Source organism: Anguilla rostrata, chromosome 13 (assembly GCF_018555375.3).
Source record: "Anguilla rostrata isolate EN2019 chromosome 13, ASM1855537v3, whole genome shotgun sequence".
NCBI classification, from domain to species: domain Eukaryota; kingdom Metazoa; phylum Chordata; class Actinopteri; order Anguilliformes; family Anguillidae; genus Anguilla; species Anguilla rostrata.
The window spans coordinates 14003209-14027318 of record NC_057945.1 but is presented as its reverse complement, the minus strand read 5'-3'; the positions used below and the strand labels follow the sequence as shown (position 1 = coordinate 14027318).

General features: G+C 43.5%; 1 protein-coding gene across 3 annotated transcripts in view; it reads right to left on the bottom strand.

The window, feature by feature from the left end:
- Positions 1-24110, bottom strand: part of LOC135238406 (proto-oncogene tyrosine-protein kinase Src-like) — a 35646-nt gene that overhangs the window by 9050 nt on the left and 2486 nt on the right. Inside the window, exons 2-6 of one of the 3 annotated variants that reach the window (XM_064306270.1) lie at positions 5154-5414; positions 4259-4358; positions 3790-3807; positions 1186-1284; positions 575-678 (exon numbers count right to left, since the gene is read on the bottom strand). In XM_064306270.1, coding sequence (XP_064162340.1) covers positions 575-678; positions 1186-1284; positions 3790-3807; positions 4259-4358; positions 5154-5406 — 574 coding nt within the window. In that variant the 5' untranslated portion in view covers positions 5407-5414. The remainder of the gene's footprint in view (positions 1-574; positions 679-1185; positions 1285-3789; positions 3808-4258; positions 4359-5153; positions 5415-24110) is intronic. The other 2 variants (XM_064306271.1, XM_064306272.1) reach the window with 2 other exon arrangements.

The window sequence follows — 24110 nt, the reverse complement described above, 5'->3', positions numbered from 1 at the left end:
TTGTTTGGCCACTGTGCTCTGACTGTATGAAGGCCCGAGTCCGCCCTGCTCCTTCAGGGTCACGACCCGTCCTCGTTCACCGATGTGGCGTTTGACAAACGCCACTCCCCACGGGGAGTCACAGCAGATCCGATTAGGGCGACGGATCAATAAGAGCCGCGGCACGGGGAACGGATTTTCAGAAAACAAAGAACCGGCCACATCCGTCAGACGCCTCTCCCGCCGTCCGCGAGGGGACAGAAACGCCGCGCCGCGGATTTTAATCTACAAACGGTTACGAATGATTCCTCGATTAAATCACCTCATTTCATTACAGCGATTTCGCAGGTTCGTAATTGAATGAAAATCCCGGTCCCACGGGACACAAACAACCAGCTTTTGAGAAGCAGTTCGGATTTGTCATTGCGGCAATTACGGAGGACTGTCGGTTCCCTCGTTTTGTTTTCCAATAGCACACTGCTCGCAGGGAAATGATAACAGGGCCTGCGTATTAGAGACACTCGTTTTGGAAAAAAAGACTGCGGCTGAAATGCCCTTTCGGCGTGCTGAGGGTCCTCGCTCGGGCCTCGCTCACCCTTGGTGGTCTCGCTCTCTCTCACCAGGAACGTCCCTCTCCGGTTCTGTAGGCTCAGGAGCAGCCTCTCCGAGTCCCGGCGGGTGATCCTCCCGAAGAACCACCTGGGGGGGGGGGGGGGGAGGGGGGCACACCGGAGAGGGTCAGAGTTAGGCCGGGACGGGCAGAACGTCGGGATGTGTGTGTGTGTGTGTGTGTGTGTGTGTGTGCATGCGAGCGCGCGTTAGCGTGCAGCTGGGCTGGAAAGGCAGACTTAGGGCGAGCGGCCATCGGCGTCTCGAGCGTGAGCTACGCTTGGCTTGAGGAACGCTGGCTCCGGGTCACGACTCTGCTTTACTTCCTGCGATCCTCTGACGGTACGCTAAGGCTCAAGAGCAAGGGTGCGAAAATGAGGGCGGGATTAAGAGAGGGGACATGGGTGCAAATGAAGGCGGGATTAGGGAGGGGGAAAGGGACGCTGGTAGTGGTCGGAACTGCGGGTGACGAGTGGGTGAGTTTCTAAGAAAATGTGGTGGGGGCTGGAGGTATATTTTATGTCAGTGCCATCGGTTTAAATTCAAGCATTATGACCATAATGTGAAGAGAGAAAGAGAGAGGTGGAGGGGATTTACTCTTCTGCTTGGATGGAGTCTGAAGGTGCTACGTAATTGCTGGGAATGTAACCACTTTCGCCCGTAGTCAGGGAACGAGCTAGCCACCAGTCACCTTCCCTGCAAAGAACGGAAACAACAGGGTTAGCATTCAAAAACACAACCTCCAGAACCTGCTACCTATCTCCATAAACACTGTTATTCCAGAGTGAGAGAAAGCAGAAGAGCAAGCAATAGCGAGAGAGAGAGAAAGAGAGAGAGAGAGCGGAGGAGAGAGCATGGGAGAGTGAGACTTGCAAAACACAGCCTTGAATGTCTTCAATGTGTTCCCTCTGTATGAAAGGCCAATGGGATGAATTTGACTGCAAGTGGTGGTCGGTATATCTTTCCCTGAATTATTATCCTCAAATTGTTCTGTATAACAGATTAAAGGGGCAGTTCATCCAAAAAAGAAATAAAGCTAAGTTTTCACTTATTCTGGGGTGCAATGCCATGTTTCACATACGGCTGGTATACTATGGTAGAAAGTTTTTTTTTCTGATGCAACCAGGTCGGTGGATGTTCATGAGTAACCGTGTCATCATATCTGGAAAGAGATGGTGCTGTTCAGTTTTTCGTAAAGTTTTGAGTGCCACAAAATTTGGTCCTGTTGAGGTCAGTTGTATCAGGGTGAGCTGCAGTGGATATCTAGAAAACTCATCAAATCTGGATGGACAGATAGCACGCCGGGTAAGTGGAAACATAGCGTTGTTTCATTTTGGGACCTTTAAACTGCCCCTTTAAAGGAAAAAAAATACCAGCATCATAAAACAAAAATGCCTTTTAAAAATAAATATTCAAAATTCATGTTCTGAGACCCCCGCTGTGTGAAGAAATACAGTGGTACAGAAATGACCTCAGCCAATAAATGAATTAAGACATGCATGCTAATGTTTTTTCAGGCAGCCGAATTCATGAACGTCATTTGCGAATCCTTATTAATTAAAGCTCTGCGTACTTGCATCTGGTCCCCGGTCTCGCGAAATGCTAATGACGTTCCCGCCATTTTCAACCAGGGGTTCTTATTAATGTTACACAGGTGGCTAAGAAGCGATCCATTTTCTGTAACGCAGGTGGATATGGTTTTTACGGCTGAGTACGCTTGCCCTTCAGAAGGATTCCTTGGATACAGCTGAAGGTGCACTGATCAAGCAGTCTTCAGGTTTGCAGGACAACCAGCTCTGATATCAGTTAACAGCCTTGTGTCGTGTGTCATGTGCAGACCTGGGTCAAATATGTATTTGTTTTGGATTCAAATACTTTTCTACGCTTTACTGATCTTGTCAGGTGTACTGGAACCAATTCAATACTCTCAGAAAGCGCAAACCCCGCCTTCTCATCATATTGGCAGGCTCAATTACACTAGACAAGATCAACAGAGCACAGAAAAGTATTTGAATCCAAAACAAATTTATACGTATTTGACCCAGGTCTGGTCATGTGACGTGCCGTGCTGCAGCTGAGGAGGTCCCTAACCAGGGACCAGGGAACCCGGTGTTTCCATGAGAGACTTCCAGGAGGCCGTCAGCAAAATGAAAATATACACATTTCCTTTTGAAGAATATTTTGTCGATTTTTGCAGATTTCATAAATGACACGTCAGACTATCAGATAAAATGAACCTTCAGTGCATACATCCTTGGTAATGTTTTGATCATCGTCATTACAAACTACTTCATAGCATAAAACAGCTACATGTCTATACGGATCCTCAACATAATGGCATGATTTAGACAATGCGTCAGCATGTTAAATGTACCACTGTGTTGCAGTTTGTGGTGTGTGTTGGATAAAGTCTCAAATATTAACCCATTTTAGTGAGTCTTGAAATTTCAAAAGGTGAGGGAAGGTGCTTTGGTTGACATTCAAGTCATTCTTTTGAAATGTGGTATGGTGCCAGAGAGGAGTGTATTTAATGCTAGGACTGGAAAAGAAAAAAACAATGGTACTCCAGGCAGATAACCATGCAGATCTTTACTAATGTAATGAGTTTCAACCCATATTTGGTGGGTAATTAAGTGCATCCACTTCATTTTTAGAAAGCTGGTGTGTATGGGGCCGCAGGGACCACAGATGAAAACAAGCTTTCAGGTTCACTCGTGCGCTAGATGACATTTCACGTTTTTGAATTTATGTAAAACAGTGCGCACTGTTTCTGACAAATTAACCTAACTAAATAAAGTAAAGCTTTGTCTGCTGATTGAATTCACACACGAGTCCCTCCGAGTTTTCGTTTATTTGATGGTGTAATACACAGAAACTTAAAAATGAATTATATTTATTGAAATAAATCTTCTGATACTTTGGGGTAATTGATCTTTTTTGAAAGACAAATCTCCATGTCATTCTATTGGTTTTAAATGATGTATTTGCCATATCCTTCCCCTCAAAATATACTTTGTGATGTCAAAGCACAAAGACCACCAACATTTAACTACAGGAATGAAATGAAAGGCGATATTAGCAACAACCAAAAACCATTGCAGAAAACACATGAACTGTGTTTCCACGGGTCACAGGAAAGCTAACTAGGGCGAGGCTACAGACGGACATGTGAAGACACACTCAGAAGCGGTTTTTACTAACCTGCTGTTCAGCTTTCTCCTAAATTAAACCGTGAAGCGTGTGAAGAGGGAGAGGGAGTGGGAGGGGTTAGAGAACAAACAGCAAGCGTTAGAGTGGCGGCACAGTTTCCATGGGATACTGAGGAAACGGACAGGGAGCTGAAGTTTGCAGGTGTCAGGAACTGCGTTCCTTGTGCACCAATCCGGGTTAGCAAGGAGCCACAGCCCACTTTCAGACACAGAGCATAACTGTGGTTTAGAAACAGTACAACATCAGACAAGAACCTAGGAAAACTTGCGCGTGGACGTGTGTGTGTTTCTGTGCTCGTGCAAGTATATGTTTTGGGTGGGTGTGTTCGGTCGCGTGTATTTCAGCACGCATGTGTGTCAGTGTCTGAGCATTTGCATGATATGTTTGTGGTGTATATGCACGAATGTTCTTGTGTGTGCGTGTGTGTGTGTGTGCATTGGGAGGGGGCGAATGTCCTTACGTGTTGTTGACTATCTGCAGTCGATCGCCTTTCTTGAACGAGAGATCTGAGGCTGTGCGTGATTCGTAGTCGTACAGTGCCACAAAAGTAGTGACCCCTCCTACAACAATGAAAGCACAATGGAAAATTGTATTTTTACTCATTTTATTTTGTGTTAAGTAACTATATTTTGCAATTTAACAGGGACAATATAGATTGATCCTAAGACTTGGCTGTTGAGCTCATTTTCAGGCAGGCTAAAACAGAAACTAATAGATAAGAAATGTTACTGTACTAACTAGCTATCTGCCCAGATTCACAGTGTTAACTGTAGCCAAGTAATCAATGTTCTACGATTGGTCAGTGGTCTCAGTAACCAATGTGACTCCGCCTTTTTCTCTCGCACACGACCTGGCTTTTGTGCTACCTTGGCGGTGCCAAACAGTGATTTGAACGGGCTGAATCGTAATTAGCCACAAATCTTCACTTTCCCACTCGGGCAAGTGTCCAAGCAGCCTTACTTGTCCAATACCTGGGTTTACTTGCTCTGGGCAAGCAGGCACGTGTTGGTGTTAAACACAGGAAACATTTAATTTCAACACTAAAGACATGCAGAGAATCAGTTGTTGTCCAAAAATGTGTGACACATCTGATACATTTGAACATTTTAGGTTCGGAGATGGGAGAGGGTGTCGGGTGTCTGAAACAGTGAACAAGAAAGGGTGGAGGTAATAGCAATTTTTTATGCCAATAGAGAAAACTGGTTTAACAGGTTTAAGTAATAGCACAAGTAGGGCTTGTCTGGAAACATCTCCCCAGAAGTGTAAAAAACTTGAACCCTGTGTCCCTTCAACGTTAAGGTGAACCCTGAAAATCGCTGCCTCCTCTCCTCCAGAGGTCGAGGCGAAGGTCGTACCTGCGAGGGTTCCGGCCCTCTGGGGGGAGTTGTAGCCCCCCATGTGATCCACGCCCCCGAACAGCGCCAGCTCCGCGCTGTTGACGTGGTGACGGCTGCCGCCCCGGGTCCCGTCCACGGCGGGGCTGCGGTTGGGCGTCATGGTCTGCTGGGCGGGGCTCTGGCGGTACCCGCCGCCGCTGCTGCCGATGGTGCCGTCCAAACTCCGGGACCGCTGCCCTGGGTTCTTGTGCTTGCTCTTGCTTGCCCCCATCCCCAGGCCTATGGGGAAACCATGACAACCGCCCACAAATGTCAGCGTTGCAAGTCCACACGTACACGCCTTTGCTCCTTAAGTAGCACTGCATGTACGACATGTCCTGTTTTATTCATTTCAGTATGGTATATTCATGCACATAATATCTTTCCTCTTTTATGAGTATCACTATTGCATATCCATGCAAATCATACACATTATTTCCTTTTATGCAGCACTGAATGAACATCTGCTCTTATTGCCTCTTTGCTGATTTCAGTTTGAAGCTATTCCAGCTCCTTTTAAAATGGCTGTCAAATCCCTCCAAACATGGCCATCATGTTCGGAGGGATTACTGTACTTTGACGGTTATAAACACGAATTTGAATGACTTCATTGTTCTCCAAGACATAAATACAGTCAGACCAAGAACAAAAAAAGATAAGTATACCATAGAAGATGGATAAATAAAACAAAAACCATAACAAACCAATTTAGCAACAGGCAACAGACGTCGGATGCAAGATGAAATAATTAGCCTCCACTCAAGTTTTTAATTATCCTCCATTAATCTTTACTTCTGTGGGCCTACAGCATCAAATTAAAGACACACTATAAAGTAAAATGCTTATATACACCGCCCAGTTCAAGGGCACACAAAGAAAGATTCTGCATTTCTGCCTGGCCAGAATACTATTTCCAGCTACCAATCGCCCAGAAAAGCGAGCGGTCTCCGAGACAACAGCCGTTAGTCTCCGTGACGACAGCCGTTAGTTCCAGTCTGGACTGTGGATTCTCAGCCGGAGGCAGGTGTGGACGCAGCTGCTCAGCCAGCCCTAATGACGGCCCTAACAACCGCAGCAGTGGGACCCTCCCACGGGACTCCCGTGTCTCCTCCCCGGCAGATACGGGGAGCGTTCTCCCAATGGGGTATGATGCGCCGAAGGGATCAGGGTTCCTCTCCGAGTCTGGTAGTGTGGGCTTCCCAATCCCAGATTTTCGTAATTTCACTCGTTTCATATGTTCCTTGAAACTACATTAGACTTTAGGACCCTAAAGATCATGTAAACCAGTGATGATGCTCAGTTTCTGCTTTAAAAAAATAGAGGAAGGAAAGACGGGATGATGTGGAAGAAAGAGCGAGCAACAGCCTGACCGAAAAAACTGGGGACACAGAGAGAGACACGGAGCGATGAACAGAGACACAGAAAGAGAAATACAGAGACACAAGGATGGAGAGAGAGAGATGGAGACAAACAGGTGCAGGGAGACAGAGGGATCGAGAGAGAGAGACAGACAAAGAGACGCACAGACACAAGGGGACAGAGAAAGACATGGAGACAGACACAGGGAGACACAAAGAGGGACACAATCAGACATAAAGAGACAAGGAGGCAAACGAAGCCAAGGTGAAACAGAGACAGAGAGAGCGAAACACAAAAGAAAGCTAATGGGACACAGAGAGATGCGGAGACGCAGCGAGTAGAAGGGAGAGACGCAGAAAGAGAGAGAGGCGGGGAGGAAGAGTCACGCGGGGAGCCGGGCGACAGCGCACACCAGCCCAGCGGAGCCGGACTGAACACCGGCAGGAGCACAGAGGTCCCCCGCAGAGCACAGCTGAGAGGCAGGGCCGAAAGGGCAGGGGGCCTCGGGAGGGGGTGTCCTCCCCACGACCGCCAGCATCAAGCGTCTGCACCTCCGGCTCCGCGGTGCCAAACAAATGGCCCCGCTCAGGGCCCCTTCTGGTCTGACGCATCAAAGCGGCGGCCACCGATCGGAATCGGCGAAGCCGGCGGGGTCAGGACTAATCGCGCGTCCCGTCGACACCTGCTCCCCTACGCAGGACACGAAGCCCTCACAGCCACCGCCTCTGCGGTTGACCGCTGCGGCCTAGGGGCGAAGGGACAACGTAACTGGATCTGTAATGGCTACTGTTCGCTCGGCATAATGCTTAATTCAGACAGCGGGTACATCGCTTGCAAAGGATTAATGATGTTTGACATTTTATCTTCCCTGCAGAGCCCGAAACACATGGCCCACCTGAACAGTAAAAAAGAACGCATTTCCACTGCACTCAAGACCAACGTTAGCCTACGTAGCATTTTTGCGTGCTGTAATGATTCAAGCAAGCATATTTGTGTATTCATCGGTTAGCATAACACAAATGTAGTAAACCCGTGGCACCTCTAGTGTGCTGCATGTGATGGTGCATGAAGATTAAAGTCAGTTCCCTGACCAACAGAAAGTATAATTCTTTATTGGTTCATTTCAGTGTTGCCATAATGCAAGGAAGAAAACACTCAGTTGATTCAATGCCAGTTGGGGGTGCATGTTTCACAAAACCACAAAGGACTGAAATGTACACCCAATCAGCCCCTGCTACTCCTTTACACTTTTTGGCGAGATGTCGTTCAGCAACCCGGCTAAGAAACATTTCAATAGTCTGGTGAGGTTGTCCCAGAAATAGTTCTGACAAGGTCAATATTTTTGAATTCCATAGACAACTTTAAGACATACACTTGCAAAGATAAGACTGTGCTTGAATAGGTGAGTTTCAAGTGTAGTCTTTGAAGGAGTGAATGCAAATGAAACAGTTAAAAGATTCGTCACAGTTTGCTTTTAAAATCAGTTTAGCCAATATGTTTCTTACCTTTATTTAAACATTGTTTAAATAAATGCATGCATTCTAGCAGCATGGTTTCACCTGCTTCTGTGGACTTGACATAACTTCAGGTATGAAGAAAAACATCTGTCAGTGCATCTATCTAGTACATAAAGCTAGCTTTAGAAGTAAAAAGGAACAAGAAAAAAGACAAATCCCTTTATAGTCTTTAGAACAGTAGGTGGACAACAAAATATCATCTGGGGGGAATAGGACATACAAGGCAAGACACTCTCTCTGCACGATAGAAACTCTTGCATGATTCCACGGTGGATAGACAGCTCTTTGCGGTCTCCCTGACATTACGTCAGAGAATAAGCATTTTTCTCCGAGCTAATAAATTCATTAAAGCAATCGGCCATCTTGGTAAAAACGTTAAAGCCCCAATAAGAACGCACGGAGGATACAAAATATCTCGCATTTCTTTTCCGAAACATGAGCGGTCTGGCAGGCTAAAGCTCGTAAACCCTGTCATCTGTAAGGATTCACCCCCGTCCAGGACAGAGGTGGCGGCTAGCCAAGCAGCTGAGGAGATTCCAGCGAACTGATGCGCGCTGCAGTGAAGCATTCTGTCTGGGAACTCTTCTGTGCTTCCAATCTTGTTCTCGACACGTTTACAGGTAGCCGGGGGAGGGGGGCAGACTGTCAGTAAGGACGATTGACCAATAAGTCGCGTGGCCCAAATACCCGTGGTCTCTTCTGTACAGCCGTCACGCGCAAGGTATGGATGATTTACTGCCGGTGCGGCTAATCAGACCACTGCGCGCGCGCTCACGCACACACCTAAGCTCTACCAGCTCTTTCCTCTTTTCCTTCCCTGACCAGGTCCATTTTAATAACTAAACTAACTGCACGTAAGCTAGTGCTTTGTTCAGCTTCAGTCGGGAAAAAAAGAACAATAACAACTGTCTGTTTCAAAAAAGCCGTGAAATTCAGTTGCGCGTCTGCGCTGCCAGCACAATTGCCAAATCATGACACAGTACAAACACCCCATCCCCCCGACAAGTTTCTTCCCTGACTAATAACCCCCAAACCTGTAAACATAAATTCATTTAGCTGTGAAGCAACCGACTTTACTGGAAGAGGCCATGAAAAACAAAACAAAAAGTAAATAAATTAAAACAAAGAAAATAAATGCCTACTGTCTTCACCCTCTGTTTTTCAGAAACTAAAGTAACCTTCAGGCCATTACTTGTTCAAACTGTGAGATTCTGAGATCAATTGCCTCATTTGGGCCTAATAAGCCTTAGCTTTTAAGCACCTGGCACAGTCATAAATGCATAAAAGTCCCCTGACACCTGAGGTGGTGGTGGATGGGTGGTGGGTATAAATTTACTTAATTATGGGAGAACAATGCTGGATTTGCAAGCCCCAAGCTGAATAAGAACCACTTCTTAATTTGACCATACTGGCTATGCAGGTTCTTTGCAGTCATTTGAAATGCATATCAGATAGAGAAAACAATGCTCGCAGGATAATACATAACCCAATTCCCTTCAAAACAGGATGTGTACATTAACAATCCATTTGAAAAATGCAAAAAGGGTGTTATAGTGGTGGCGTCACAGTTTAGCCACAGATAAATGTTTACTCAGTGCAGTTTAACAACTGTTTGATTTCTTTTAATTCTGAATTTTATATCAATTGCCTCTGGTTTACAGAGTTTACAAAGCCAAGGAAACTATGTGCTCCCTGTTTTGGCCAGCAAAATCTCAAGCATAACAGCTTATCTGTAACTGACTAAATTGTGGAGAATACTCTTAAAGACCCAAACAAGATGCCACTCACCAGTATGTGTACTTGTCTATTTAAAACAACGCAGAATCAGTTTGTCATCTGAGCTATCAATGTGCGGAACAGCTTGCCATGTCAGAAGCAGAAACCATTGGCACAGCGCTGGATGCTCTTTAGACAGAAGGCAAAATGATGAGACTAGAATGGCCTGAATGGCCACTTCTCATATTCATTTTTGTATGAAAGACAAAATGCTATGTTTGTCAGAATTTTTGTAAGAACACCAATTGGCAAGAAAATGAATTTCAGGAGAAACAACAGTATGACTCAGAACAGCTTCAACTTGTATCCTCCCCAACAATCCTGTACCACTTTCTTGTAAGCACAGGTTACACAGATGATTGTAATGACAGAGAAATGTAATTAGTATTTTGTGTTTTGTCTTCAGTCCCAATCTATTCCCCATTTCAGGCAGCACATTGGAGATGGTACAGGGTGGCGATGGAGGTGAGACAGGTAGAATACTTGGTCTCTTCCTTTAGATTGACAGCTGGAAACCTTTTGGCAGGCTTCAACTGAATGCACACTCCCACATAATAGGAGAATGAACCCAGAAAGAAAAACAAATCACACGTTAGACAGCAGAGGAACTGCTACCGGTATTGGGGTCGCAGTGCGGGTCGACTATACCACAACCTATTGAATTTGCTGCCATGAGCAGCACGCCCTCAGACAACCCCCACACTCCGCCATTTACTTTCAGTTCAGAAAGAGGCTTCGGTGGATTTCAAAACAAGATAACTAAAGAAGAACTGTGAACGTTTGAAAGCACAGACATCAGAAGGAAAAAAACACCCTATTTTCCACTTCAACAGCAACCAGGAGATAGACAGCGAGACTATTAACGAACCGACACAACCACAGTCATCCCCTTGCCTTTTTGTGTTCGAATGTGCGAAAGTTCTACTTCTCTTCAGGAGGAATCTGACATTATCTTACCACCATCACTTGCATTTATGTCAGTAGAACAATCCCCTGAACAGGTATTCTAAATTGAACCTGAAAGCATTTTGGTGAGCAAACTGACAAGAAGTGCTGTACGTAAGGTTTACTACTGAATGCTTGGAATCTCCAATCTTTTTCAAAATGTGTGTACAAATAGAAAAATCAGTTTAAGGAACTGTTTCAGAAAATGCAGTTCCTGTAACCTGCTGGAAGAGATAATGTAGTAAGGAAGAGCGATGCAATCTTCAAAGGTTTTCATATAGTCAAATGCTTTACAGAAAAACCTTCATGTTGTCATTCACTGTTTTGTCTGGCTCTAAAGCATGACACAGACAAACTTGTTTAACCACAAGGACTAGTTTGGGCAGCACATATGAAAGGTAACATTTTGGCTCTACAGGTAAAACACTGCATACAGCTGAATACATGTTCCATATTAGTCATTTAAACCATCACAAAGTGAACCCAAGTTTTGCATTCAGAAGATGGACGAAGCAGTAAATGTCTATCGAGAGATACTGACAGTGCTGTGCAATACAATGACAACTCTACATCACTGAAGAGAACAACTAGGCCTAATTATATCCACTGATGACATGATTTAATTGTATGTTTTCATTTTTTTTTTTTTTTTTTAATTATTGCTTATTGATACTGTGAATGTGCCTTGGATGTAAGCAATGTATAACAATAAATCCAAAATGCTACTTGTTGGTGAAAATATCATTATCAATTACGCAATCAATATCAGCCATCTTGTGCCGTCTGTGAAGCATAAACAGTAAAATGACACAGACAGGATCTACAGGTCTGAGCATCAACCATTCCAGTGCAGCTCAGTTTGTCTGCTGGAACCATCTGACAAAGACATTTCCCACAATCTGAGAGTTTGTGAAAACCCTCTGGTGCATGTGCAGCAGTAACCACTGCATAGAATGACCGATTTCCTTAATTAGACAAGAGTATTTGTTTTAGAGCAGTTACATTAATATTTTAAAGTATTCTATGGGACTAAACCCCAATGGTTCATCGGCACCTACTGTAATTGTTTGCTTTTTCACTATTATTGTTTGTGCAATAATAGTCTATGGTAGCCCATAGAAACACTTCGTGGATTTTTGGGAAATGCCACTGTCAGTTAGAGGTGAAGCACAGTGAGCGCAACATCTATTGCTCAAACATTTGTGCGTGTGGGGGATATTCTGCTCAATGGTTACTCACTCTAGCCTGTACTCCACATAGGATGCTGTTATGCATTTGCATGTTTTTCTCCTCAATTGCTGTACAACTGGCAGGCCTTGCTATTGTAATGCCGGCCTGCTGACCCTATTAAAGTCTGCTACACTGCGGTTGCCGAGCCTGGGTTCACCGTGACTCTGTTTACGGTCCAATTCCACTGAGCTGCAATATGCTGGGTGGGGGGGGGGGGTGCATCCCATCAGGCACGCTTTCAAGGAACCAGATTGCTGGAAGGGTGGTCATTCATTCAAAATCAGCAGCACAGTGCAAATACTGAGCAATATGTGTTCTGTATACCCCACCTGCATGCGATAATAATAATAATAATAATAATAATAATAATAATGCCTTTTGAGACAGAAATTATGTCTAGCTCAAAATAATTTTCCCTCAGCTATACAGACACAGATGCCACATCCACCGGTGACCACATATTCTAAAGGTTTGTCCGATGGCTTCTGCCCAAGCCTCCACCTCACTAACTCAGAGCCAATCACAGGGGATCTGCTTGGAGTAAATACTTCCTGCACCACAGTGAAATGGGCTTTGGATTGCCATGAAGCAATTCCTTGCATTCCAGGGGTGATGGTATCCTAAGAGGAAGACCGAGAAACAATCAATCACGTCTATATAATTATGAGTCAAATTAGAAAAAAATTAAGATGTTTGTGCTTTGGAGTTTTGGTCTAACATGGAAAGTGTGGACCCCTAAAGTTAGCTTTCCAACTTATGATGTCTTCATCCCTTATTGTTAGAGAGGGGTCTGCATTGTGTCAAATCTCAAAGCAAAACAGCATTGCTTTTATAGACTGAAAAATTTAAAGTCTGGTCACTTGCTAAACTTGACATAAATTAGTCAAAAAAGGGAAACCGTGGACTATATTCATTTGTAGTCTTTAAAATTTCAAGTTGAAGCAAAGATACATTTGTGAACTACAAATTTGTGACTGAGAGGACCGAAATAGGATGCATGGAATGCCATTATGATTATGAGTGCTAGAAGCCATCACCATTTGCTTCTGTACCCTTTGTCTGAAGATGCACCAAATCAAAAATTTGTGTCAATCAAGGTCAAAGCTACACCGCACTTAAAAAGTGGAGTGAGAAAGCTTTGACCAGCAGAACAGGGGATTAATTTCCATAGACAAAATATGAAACAAAAAATAAAAATAAATAAAATTACTAATCATAAAAATAATAAAATAATTAAATTAAATAAAAGAGGGTCCACTCAATGGAATTATTCTGTCTAAATAAAATTTAAAAAAATAAAAAAAATATATATTCAGTCTGACTCAGTTGTGCACAACCAGTTCCCTGTTTTTTTTGTGATGCTGCAGAGATAATTTCCCACAATAATCTGTCAATGTCAGAGAAGTCTTGGACTGGGGCTATTGCAAGTCTGAACAGGCAGTGTTAAACATCTTTTCCACACTCTTCAGCTTTCTCCTGGGAAAAAATGCGAAAGGCAGGGATTCGGGCTCTGTGAGCATCAGCAGGCCAATCAGGAGAAGGCATGAGAGGCTACCTGCACAAAGGCGCGGGGAAGATCTGGCAGCCGGCTCAAACAGCTGCCATGCGTGAAAGGAGGGGCAATTTAGACATTTGCATTTTCCCATAGTAGCAATAAATCAGACGATTAAGATGCTATCAGTACGTCTGTGGTGCAGGGAAGTAATTAAAGTGGGTTTTTCCAATCACAGACACAGTGAAGAAAAAAGCTTGTAGATATTATCGAGAATACAGTACTAATGTTAAATAACAAGCCTGCACCTGCTAAGAAAGAAAAAAGAAAGAAATAAAAGGATTTCATGAGAGGTTGTGTGTTTAAATTATGCTTATTTCAACCATCCTATTGGAAAAAAACAGAATAAATCATGATAGTTATGCCGGAACCAGCTGGTCTAGCATGACCAAGTTTTCTACCGGCATGACCATCACATTACCAACTTGATTAAGCTTTTCTGGTCTATAATGTCTTTCAGCAGGGCAATGCATGCACATGAGAAATATGCGTTGAGACAGTAACACAGTAGAGTATGAAACGTGTGTGTGTGTGCGTGCATGCGTGCATGTGTGTGTATGTGTGTGCGTGTGTGTGTGAGTGTGTGTATGTGTGTGCGTGCATGCATGTATGTGTGTGTGCGTGCGTGCGTGCGTGCGTGTATGTGTGTGCGTGCGTGCGTGCATGTGTGTGTGCGTGCATGCGTGTATGTGTGTATGTGTGTGTGTGTGCATGTGTGTATGTGCGTGTGTGTGCGCGTGTATGTGTGTGTGTGTGTGTGAGTGTGTGTGTGTAAGCGAAGAAAGCTGGCAACACCCTCATTTAATGAATGTGGACCAGTCGGGGGAGTCGCTGCTGGGATTAAGGTCAGCAGCAAGCAACGACCTGCACATTCGTATTTATTCATAGCAGAGAGGCAGCTAGAGAATGCTATTTTAGTCAGCGCTATGCGGGCGCAGTCGCCTTCTTCTGAAGCAATATGAGACTCCGTGTCAGGGCGGCCCGCTGGTCTGCCTCAGTCTCTCACACGGCACAATGTTTCTCTGCCGTCTTTCATTCAAACCTTAACCTAAGCGCCAAAGTGCATCTTAAAAGTGCTTTCTTAACACATACTAGCAAGCAATCACCCAAATTCACAGCCCAAACTGTGTTAGTGTAGAAACTAAGATGTTCAAAAAGATTTTTAAATAAAAGTCAAACATTAAGTAATTTTTTTACACAGGAATACAGGAATTAGGCCTAGATTCATAAGATTTATTAATAAATTACTGATTGATGGCTATGTTGCTGACTTTATTTTTATACCTCTCAGATAAAATAGTAAGACAAACTTTAGTACATCTCAAGTAAGAATGCAGGAATCAATTCATTGACTTGGTATTTTACCAGTGGTAATTCAGAAGGCTCCATTAAAGCACAGTATAACGCTACCCCAGTGACTTCAAAAGCAGTTTCTGTCACAAAAGAATATGGCTTCTCTCTAACACTGCATTGTCATACTCCTTGTACTGCTGGTGGTATAAAGTATTTCATATAAGAAATCAGCCATTGTAAAAATGCCAGTGGTGAACCTCTTGCTAGTATAACACTCATTTCACAGACAATTTAGTAGCATATTTCACAGATTAATTCAGTGGCTAATCTGGTCACAAACAAACAGATGAACATGAATTCCAATACAATAGCCAAGTGTTGCAATAATATCCTTACATTTATATAGCACTTTTCCGAATGCTCAAAGTGCTTTACAGTGAAGGGGAACTCACCTCACCCACCACCAATGTAGCCTACATGGGTATAACTGGGTCAAAAGTGTCAATTATTTTGACAGTCAGTATCATTAACACTTCAAAACAGAATAGGCTGATATATTTGACTTTTCAGAAGTAATCTGAATGTGGAATACTGTTACCCATGTAATTCCTTTGGGAGTGGCAGAGCGTGTATTGCTGCTTGTCCCTAGCCACTTTTGGATAGAGCACATCCTCGCCACTTTTGGGTAAGGCACACCATGGTCACATTTGGATAAAGCACACCCTAGTTTCATCTGGATAAAGTACGCCCTAGGCACTTTTGGAAAAAGCATAAACTGGCCATATTTGGCCATGGGCCACGGAGCACCTGCTTTTAAAATGCATTTGTACAGGAATAACATTTAACATATTTCCCTACGGACGATGGCTCTGGGCATCACATAGCTCTTTGCATAATCAAACGCAATAACAAACGCTGCGCAGCTACGCCACCGAATATATCGTCTGACGTGAATTCGTTGAACTGGTTTGTGAAAGAGAAACTGTCGGGAGAAACCGGAGTTGACGTGCGGTAAATTTACGCACTCCTCCAAATCCAACATCAAAAAGAAGGCTTCGCTTGCTGAAAGGCAATTACGCGAGCAGTACCGGCGGATCACAAAGGCAGTTTGTCACAGAGTAACGAGTTCAGCTGCGCCCATAAGCTTCAGCAGCGCTTCAGCTGAACGAATGGATTTAACTCCTGATCTATAATTCAAGTGGGTCACTTAAAGGAATCCCAGTGGATTCAAAGACTTCCGTTTCAGTATGATATCGCGACTCAGTTGGACAACGTACTGAATGGGTATTCCCTCTTGCAAAAAAAGAGATGAAATGTATTGTCATTTGCCATTAAAATAGAATAACGGGCAAGACGTGTGGTGCAGCCGACTTCTGAGCCTCCCGAGATTTGGACGGGGATCCAATTCCCAAAATGGCACTTTCTCAGCTGTGCTCCTTTTGCTATCAGTTACCCTCTCTGCTTTCTATCCATATCAACAAGGCATTAATAAATAAATAAATACTACGAAAGACGAACCTTTCTCAAACTCAAAGTGCTTCAGAATAAACGACCATAAGAAATACATGCCATAAAACATACTCGTTTGTCTGCTCTTAACTGCGGGGCGTTGCGCAAGCGAGAAGCCGTACACAGCGTGCGGCATGAAGGGGCCTATTTCCAGTGCGGAGTGCGGATTGACGGGAGCAGGAGTGACTGGTCCTCGAGGAGGTAAACTAACGGCACGTCCTCGCTGTCGCGTCGGAATGCAGGAGATACGCTGGGGCAAGCCCCGACTCCTCTCCCACACCCACAGCAGGGAATGCGCTGGGAAAGGGTGGACGCGCGACACGGCCGGCCGGTCAGTCAGGTCCTTTTCAGCAGCATGGCGACTCCCGAAAGATCAGCCCATACGTTAGGCCTTCAAAATATATATATTCATATGCATGCGGTCTAGATTCGGCCGACCCTGGCCCTGGGGAAATAGTGGTGGTTTTTGCTTTCGCTTTTAAAATCAGTGACCACTAATGTTAAAGCAGAATCAGGGCCTTGGCATTAAAAGAGCAGTGCACAGAATTCTTATACAGAACCAGAAATGAACGAATTCCCAAAAGGTTGCTGCCTTGTGTCACAAAACATGGACATCTTAAATAACCCAAAATGAGTAATAAAAAAAAACAGTGATTTTTGTTGTTTTCTTGGGTGAGCTATGCTTCTGATACTCTAATGATGGAACATCCACAAAGACCAAGTCTTGATGTGAACAAAGCAAGTCATTATAGGCTTATGTACAATGACAAGCAGGAAAATGCAACCCCCCTCTTGATGTTGGGATGAATTCTCAGCATGCTTCATCATTACCAGCAGGACAAACCAAAATACGCATCCTCCAGCCTTGTAACATAACAGATATTTTACTGTTTAATTCCTTATATTCACCTAAATTCTATTTTTGTGAATACTTTAAAAACTATGAATCCCTCTGTGCAGCCGGGGGTTCGATTGCCCGCCATGGCACATTCTGTAATATGCTCGCATCACTATCCATGACCCTCTCTGCTTCCCCCATCAATGAAGTGAAAATAATAAATAAAGAGGGTGGATTGTCTGCTGTTCCCTAAAAAAGGATATCTGGGTAGGGAAAAATAAAGATAACTACTTCAATGACAAAAGATACTCCTGTGAAACTTTGCCTTTGTGTTTTCCTCAGTCTAATTATAAATGTGAAAAGTCTAATTCAGAAATGTGGAACGTTTAAGTCTTTCACATATAACACCCCAAGTAGCCAACCATCACTATGTCTGTATCATAAGTATGAAGCACATATAAATACTATGATAAAATGTAACTACATTCTAATAGGACGAAAACCTGCTCACACCGTCTCTTTCGCACCACACACTGACACTGATAGGGTAAGCAAACAATAAACCTCAAAAGAAGACAGAAGTGGTCCAAAACAGAGGTTTGAAATTAACATCAGCTAACAACCAGGTGTTCTGTCAATGCTCAGTCTGTCATTGTCTTTTTGCGGTCAGTTTCCTCCCCATACTTCTTCCTGGCGGAAAGGGGCGGGCATCTTGAAACAGAGAAAAGGGAAATACAGAGAGGCCAAACTATAGCATAAAAATGTTTAACTGGAAATAATAACATATAATATCTTCAGCCGCACTGTCTTTACCAGTGCCTGAAAACACTGCAATCCAAGGAAATGCATATCAGTGGAAATTATATTTACAGAATGGGCTGAGTGACAAATCAGGATGGAAAAAAGACCCTTGTTTTCTGAGGTACAATTGGTCTTTTTTGGGTACAGAAACAGAAACAGAACAAGAATGATTCACTATCACTTCCCTTCCCTCAACAACAAAAAAAACCCTTCTGCATTAAGAGAGTCTTCATTGCGAAGATCAAACCGCATACTTGCGAGCCAGAATTTAATATAGCACAGAACAGGGACTGGCAACTCTGTTTATGGAGTAGCAGTGCTTCTAGTTTTTGTTCCATCGGAAGCCAAAAGATACGGAATTGGATTAATTATTATGCCTCATGAAAATGTGTGCTGGAGGTACCCAGTGTTCCACCATTCAGACAGAATATTCAGGCTCAGACTCTTACTAATCAATCAGACTCTGTTGGAACACAAACCCAAGGCCTGTGCCACTGCAGGACCAGGGTTGCCTAGCCCTGGAACAGAACACACTTTATTGATCCTCAGTTGGGGAATTCGCATTGTCTGAGGGAACAGCAGACAGCTCGATAACACTGCATTAGATCTTTGACTTGTGCAGTATTAAAATATTTCAAGTGCAAATGCACCCATCCTTCTAAGACCTGACAACAAACCACATATTCTACCATGCTGAAACCTACACTACAAACCACATTCAATAAAAATAAAATGAATACTAATGTTTCCAAAAATATTTTCACAGCAACATGTTTTTTTTTTTTTCATCCAAGTCACTTGTATTGTGTCCAAGAATTGAATATTGGTTACTTAAACATTTCCCCGCTGAGTCGCAGGAGTATATCGGGCGTGCCACTGTATTTTGATTTCCATGGCGGGAAAAGCTGCTACGGAATGCCCTATCTTATTATGGCCTGATAGGCCATTTCAACTCAACAGTATCTTCAGTGAGTTGCTCATTTTCATAACAAAATTTAGATTTAAATATGTATAAATGTGAATAAAACTATTAAATCAGTCATTGCTGTTGAAAAAAAGTCCAGCTAGGAGAACTGTCAATTGCTTTCTATCCACTGGCACTTATGGCAAAAACAAGGCTGACTACCTCATATTAACAGCTTTCCCAGAAATAATATTTTGCTTTAAGACAGCTAATTGCCACACGCTATTCTACAAACTGCTAATCGCAAATCTGAATGCAGGCTATACGGGGAGAATATGAACCAAAGCCAGCTGGCTGTTTCTCCTTACAATAAGTAATTACTCTACTGAAATCATCAGGCCTAAATAAACGACCGTCTGATGCCGAGAAGACACCATCACGCAGGTTACTGTGACAGCCCTATTGAGGAAATCAACAGTCTGGCACGTAGCGAAGCAAAAAAGATCACCGTCTGGCAACTGCATTTAAACCTGTCGTCTACGATAACCAGCTTTTAAATTACACCACCACACCCCTGCATCTGCATAACAGATAACTGGCAAGGGAAGAAACAGAAAGCCATTCCCGCCACAGATACAATACCTTTCCATTGCTCTCTTCACAACAATCAGTAATTTAAATATTAAAATGTTATTTAGCTCTTTGCTGGACATGGAAGTGGGAGGGGCTCCTCAGACAGAGAGGCTTCCTCTGAAGCCTACAAAGTGAGATGTCCAGGGTTAATTCAACTCTTAACCAGACCTGGGTCAAATACGTATTTGATTCAAATACTTTTCTATGCTTTACTGATCTTGTCTGGTGTATTGGAACCAATTAAATACTCTCAAAAAGTGCAAACCCACCTTCTGATCATATTGGCAGGCTTAATTACACTAGACAAGATCAATAGAGCACAAAGAAGTATTTGAATCCAAAACAAATATGTATTTGACCCAGGTCTGCTCTTAACGGATAACATTTGGTCCCAATCTGGAATGTGGGACCACATGTCATCTGTTAAGAGTTGAATTAACACTGCTAGAGGTCAATTAATGCTCAACATTTTACGGTGTATGGGTGACTGGGCTGCTTCTGAGCAGGTGGACCCTCTGTACGACTTCAGTCAAATGACCAAGTGCGGTCATCGGGGACCTGACTGCTCATGACACACAAGCAGGCAGAATCAACCCCCCTGCCTGGTCCCCTCCCCCTCCCTCCTCAGATACCCTGTTACTCAGTATCTGAGGCTCCGTCATAATCTCCCAACACGCATTCCCGAGAGACAGCCGGCCGCTAAAGCCCCCATGTGGCGTCCGCGTCCCTGCCTGTCAAAAAAGACCGTCACAGATCCTGGGCGCCAGTCCCCTCATACCCCAGCGGAGAGGAAGCAGATTATGCCCAAAAGTGCAGTTATGCAACCCGCTGACACTACCAGAGACTTTTTTGAATGATCCCCCACCGCACCCCACCCCACCCACCCCCCAAAATTCCGGAGATAGGTGTAAAACATGTGGAAAGTGATATCAGAGAATCGAAACATCCACTTCCCCCGCACCCCCTCCTCCACTCCTGAAATAAAAATGCCACTGACCACCACCGTTAACCAACATCACAAAGAACAGCAGGTTCTCTGTCAAACAACAACTTTCGATGTTCAGCAAACGCCAAAGACACTGGCCATCAGTATCCTCCAGGACTCGCCTCGGAAACCCATCTGCCAGCATGACAACGAATCAACCCGATATCAATACAGCAATATCAGATGTTGGCGTAAGCAGCTCAAAAAATCCACGTGTATAGCTGGAGCATTTGCCGTTAGATGTCAGTGGTGATCACCCAGTCAAGCCACGATGACATCACCAGCGATGCATCACTACACATGCAGTTGTGTAAATTGCACACTTGAAGATGTGAAATCAAAACATGCCCAAACTATCATTCCGCCCCGAACAAAATTATATGTAGTTTCAGTTATTTCAGGTCATGTGAAAATAAAAAAAAACTTTGCAAACAAATTCACACCATGGAAGAAAATGGCATGTCAAAGTTTTGCTAGGTCATTTTCATATTTTGAGCTCAACCTCAACCGCATTTTGAGGGCACTTCTGAGCTGAACAGAAACTATGAGGTCAACTCCATTTAAAATGTAACGCTGTGTGTTGCTGAACTGGAATTGCCAGTTTCACAGGCTTAATAACTGTAAACTCCATAAAATCCAACCGAAATAGGATACAGCTCCAGAGCGCTTTATCTGAGCATTTCATTATTTTCCTCTGCTAGACTGGATAGACTGTCTCTTTGTTTTCAATAATTCAGTTGAGGAGGGAACAATCTGTCACTTGCTCCTGGTTGGAACGCTCTTTCATACTGGCTGACAGGAAACATCTGACCCTCGGCAGAATGAAGTACTCCTCTAAGAAGCCTTTTTATTGCCCTTTCTGGCTTAACATTCGCCCCTTTCTTTACAGCGCTTAGAAGCGCATGGGGGGAAAAGAGCTATTTTCCCTCCATGTTGATAGCCAATGTCTTAGCGGCGTCACAACAACGGGCTCGTTTGTACTGCGGTTCGGCGAATGGCGCAGATGGGACCAGCACGCAGAGCGGAGGCGACCGGGGGCCACGTTGCGGTCGCATTGCTAATTAAAAGGAATTCCCGCTTCAAGAGAAGCAAGCATTCAGATGATGTCACCGGAAGCCTGTGAACTTCCAGATCTCCTTCGATGCACTCCATGCAGTGTTTTCCCCAGAAAAGTGGTATTAGATGAATTAGCTGATGTGGACGGAGGGAGGGTGCACGCGGCAGGTGCTGGCGACAACATACACTTTTAAAAATCGCTGTGGTAATTCAAGAGCGCACGACATACGAACAGTCTCGTCCCAAATCAACGGTGACATGAGCTCTTCGGTGCGCATACTGTGCAGGGAAAGGACGGGTGAAGTTGAGAAACGACGGTAAATCCAGGTCCCTGCACAACTGTGCTTACGCCAAGTACCGGCCACTGAAACGCCTCCAAGGACCGGATGTTATGAAGCCGTGCTTCTATTAGCAGTACTGCTGCTACAGCAAGCATCCCACTACCGCTACTACATTCGTCCATTTGCGCTACATTGACCTATATATTTGCCACATGAATGTTGCAACCAATAAGGCAGTAACTAAACAAGGAATTCATTGCTATGGTATGGTATCGCTTTGATATGAAAAGGTCAGTTTTACATTGTTGCATACCATGAGTTTTGCGAAGAATCCAAGAGAATGTATGATAAGCAATGTCATGGCCTCCGTGGCCCCCCAAACAGCAAGGTCTTACCTGTGTAAGACACACAATGGGGACATGGCTGCTTACTTAATCTGAAGCCGATAACTTCTAAATGAAATACAACTTTGTGTTATGACTGCAGTCTCTTTGCATATCAGCTTGGACTGCTGTTCAGGTTGGCATACATTTTATTCATGACTTTCTTGACAGAGAGTTGCTTTTTTAAAGGTCTTTTAAAATCCAATCACAGCATAATAGTGGGATGCTGTAACGGAAAATCTCACTTTAACATGAACGAAGAGACCTTGCCCTTGTGAAGTCTTCTTATTGGTTACAAATAGGTGACCGAAAACAGCAACAGTCTTATTCAGACAAGGACACATTTCCGTAATACTCTGCTCTTGCAGCAGATATTGGCCTTTTTAACTTGCCTAGGTGTTTTATACTCCTGTCTTGGTTATCACTGCACTTTGAATGACTCAGAGTTCTTGGCCTTTCCCACACAGGGCCTGCACAAACTGAGGAAAGGGTTGCTTGACTCAGCTTATTTTAGCAGCATGCAATCAATACCACGTTTATAAATGTAAGATTGTGAATTTTCCTTCACAATGCCCTGCTCTCAGTAAAATCAGAAATTAAGACACAGCATGAAAAAAGGGTTGACCTTAAAGTAAAAGTTCGTTTTCCGAGGTTTCTTAATATAATTTCGGTTTTAGTGTATGATTTCGATTCGCCCAGACAGTTTTATGAGCAATGAATGATACTGTTGATACAGAAGTTTCCGATGACCAGACAGCTTCACAGTAGTAGGCATGGGGGCATTCAGGCGTTGAGGTTTAAAGCAAGAAAATACATTTCAAGTAACTCCAAAAAGCAGCTCGTCAGCTACATTACCAGAGGCCATATATATTAACAGATTCATTTTACAGAATTTATTCACAAGTAGAAACATAAATATCAGTTTTTATATTGTGGCGCTACCTCTTTCTTCTCAGTTCTAAAGCAAAACAAGCTCTTCCTTCCCACAGACCCATGTAGCTATGCTGATACAGGAAGCCACGCCACAATTTCAATTTCAAGTGCAGCAGTCTCAGGTTGCATGGGCCACAGGAGCCAGTGCCGAACTAAAATAAGATCAAACATTATTTTTGAAGAAAAATCACGTAATACACACAGATACAGCCCTCTGGAAGCAAAATATTGCTGTACAAGATACTTTGGAACCATTGAAAAGCCAGCACACACACACAGAAACTTCTATAAATATTCAAAATATCCTTCATTGCACAAAAAAACTGTATGTATTTAAAAGGATGTACTAAATATTGAAAAACCCCAGAAAGTGAACAATCACTTTACAAATAAAAAAAATCTAAATACACAAAGACATGTGCCATTATGCACACAAACATATGCACCCACCCACACAATCCCCAACAATAAATTGCCACATTATGAGAGAGTGGTAGGTTCTGTCACACATCCAATTCAAACACATCTGTAAAGGAAATGTGTACACCCACATTCTATAGGCACACAAAACTGCCAAAAATGTATGCCTCTCACTACACCAAATTAATGGGAGAAAAAGCTTATGCATCTTGATCACTCTGCAAAAGACTTTTTTGTGGTTCAAAATAGGGACTTTGTTATAATCCTTGTAACTTAAGCTACTTGTCCCCATACTGTACCAGATTTAATGGATCAGTGTTCTATATTAAAAATGAACATTAAATCCGCAAAGAGTGCAATTGTTATGGAAACAATTTGAGGAGAGCATTTTTTCAGATTTCAAACATTAGAAACACTGACACGAGCTCTTTGAACCCACAAAGAAGTTTCTATGGTTACTGTATATTATAGTCCCTATGTGTAAAGTATACAACACAGACCACTACACCCAGTTTTCAAAC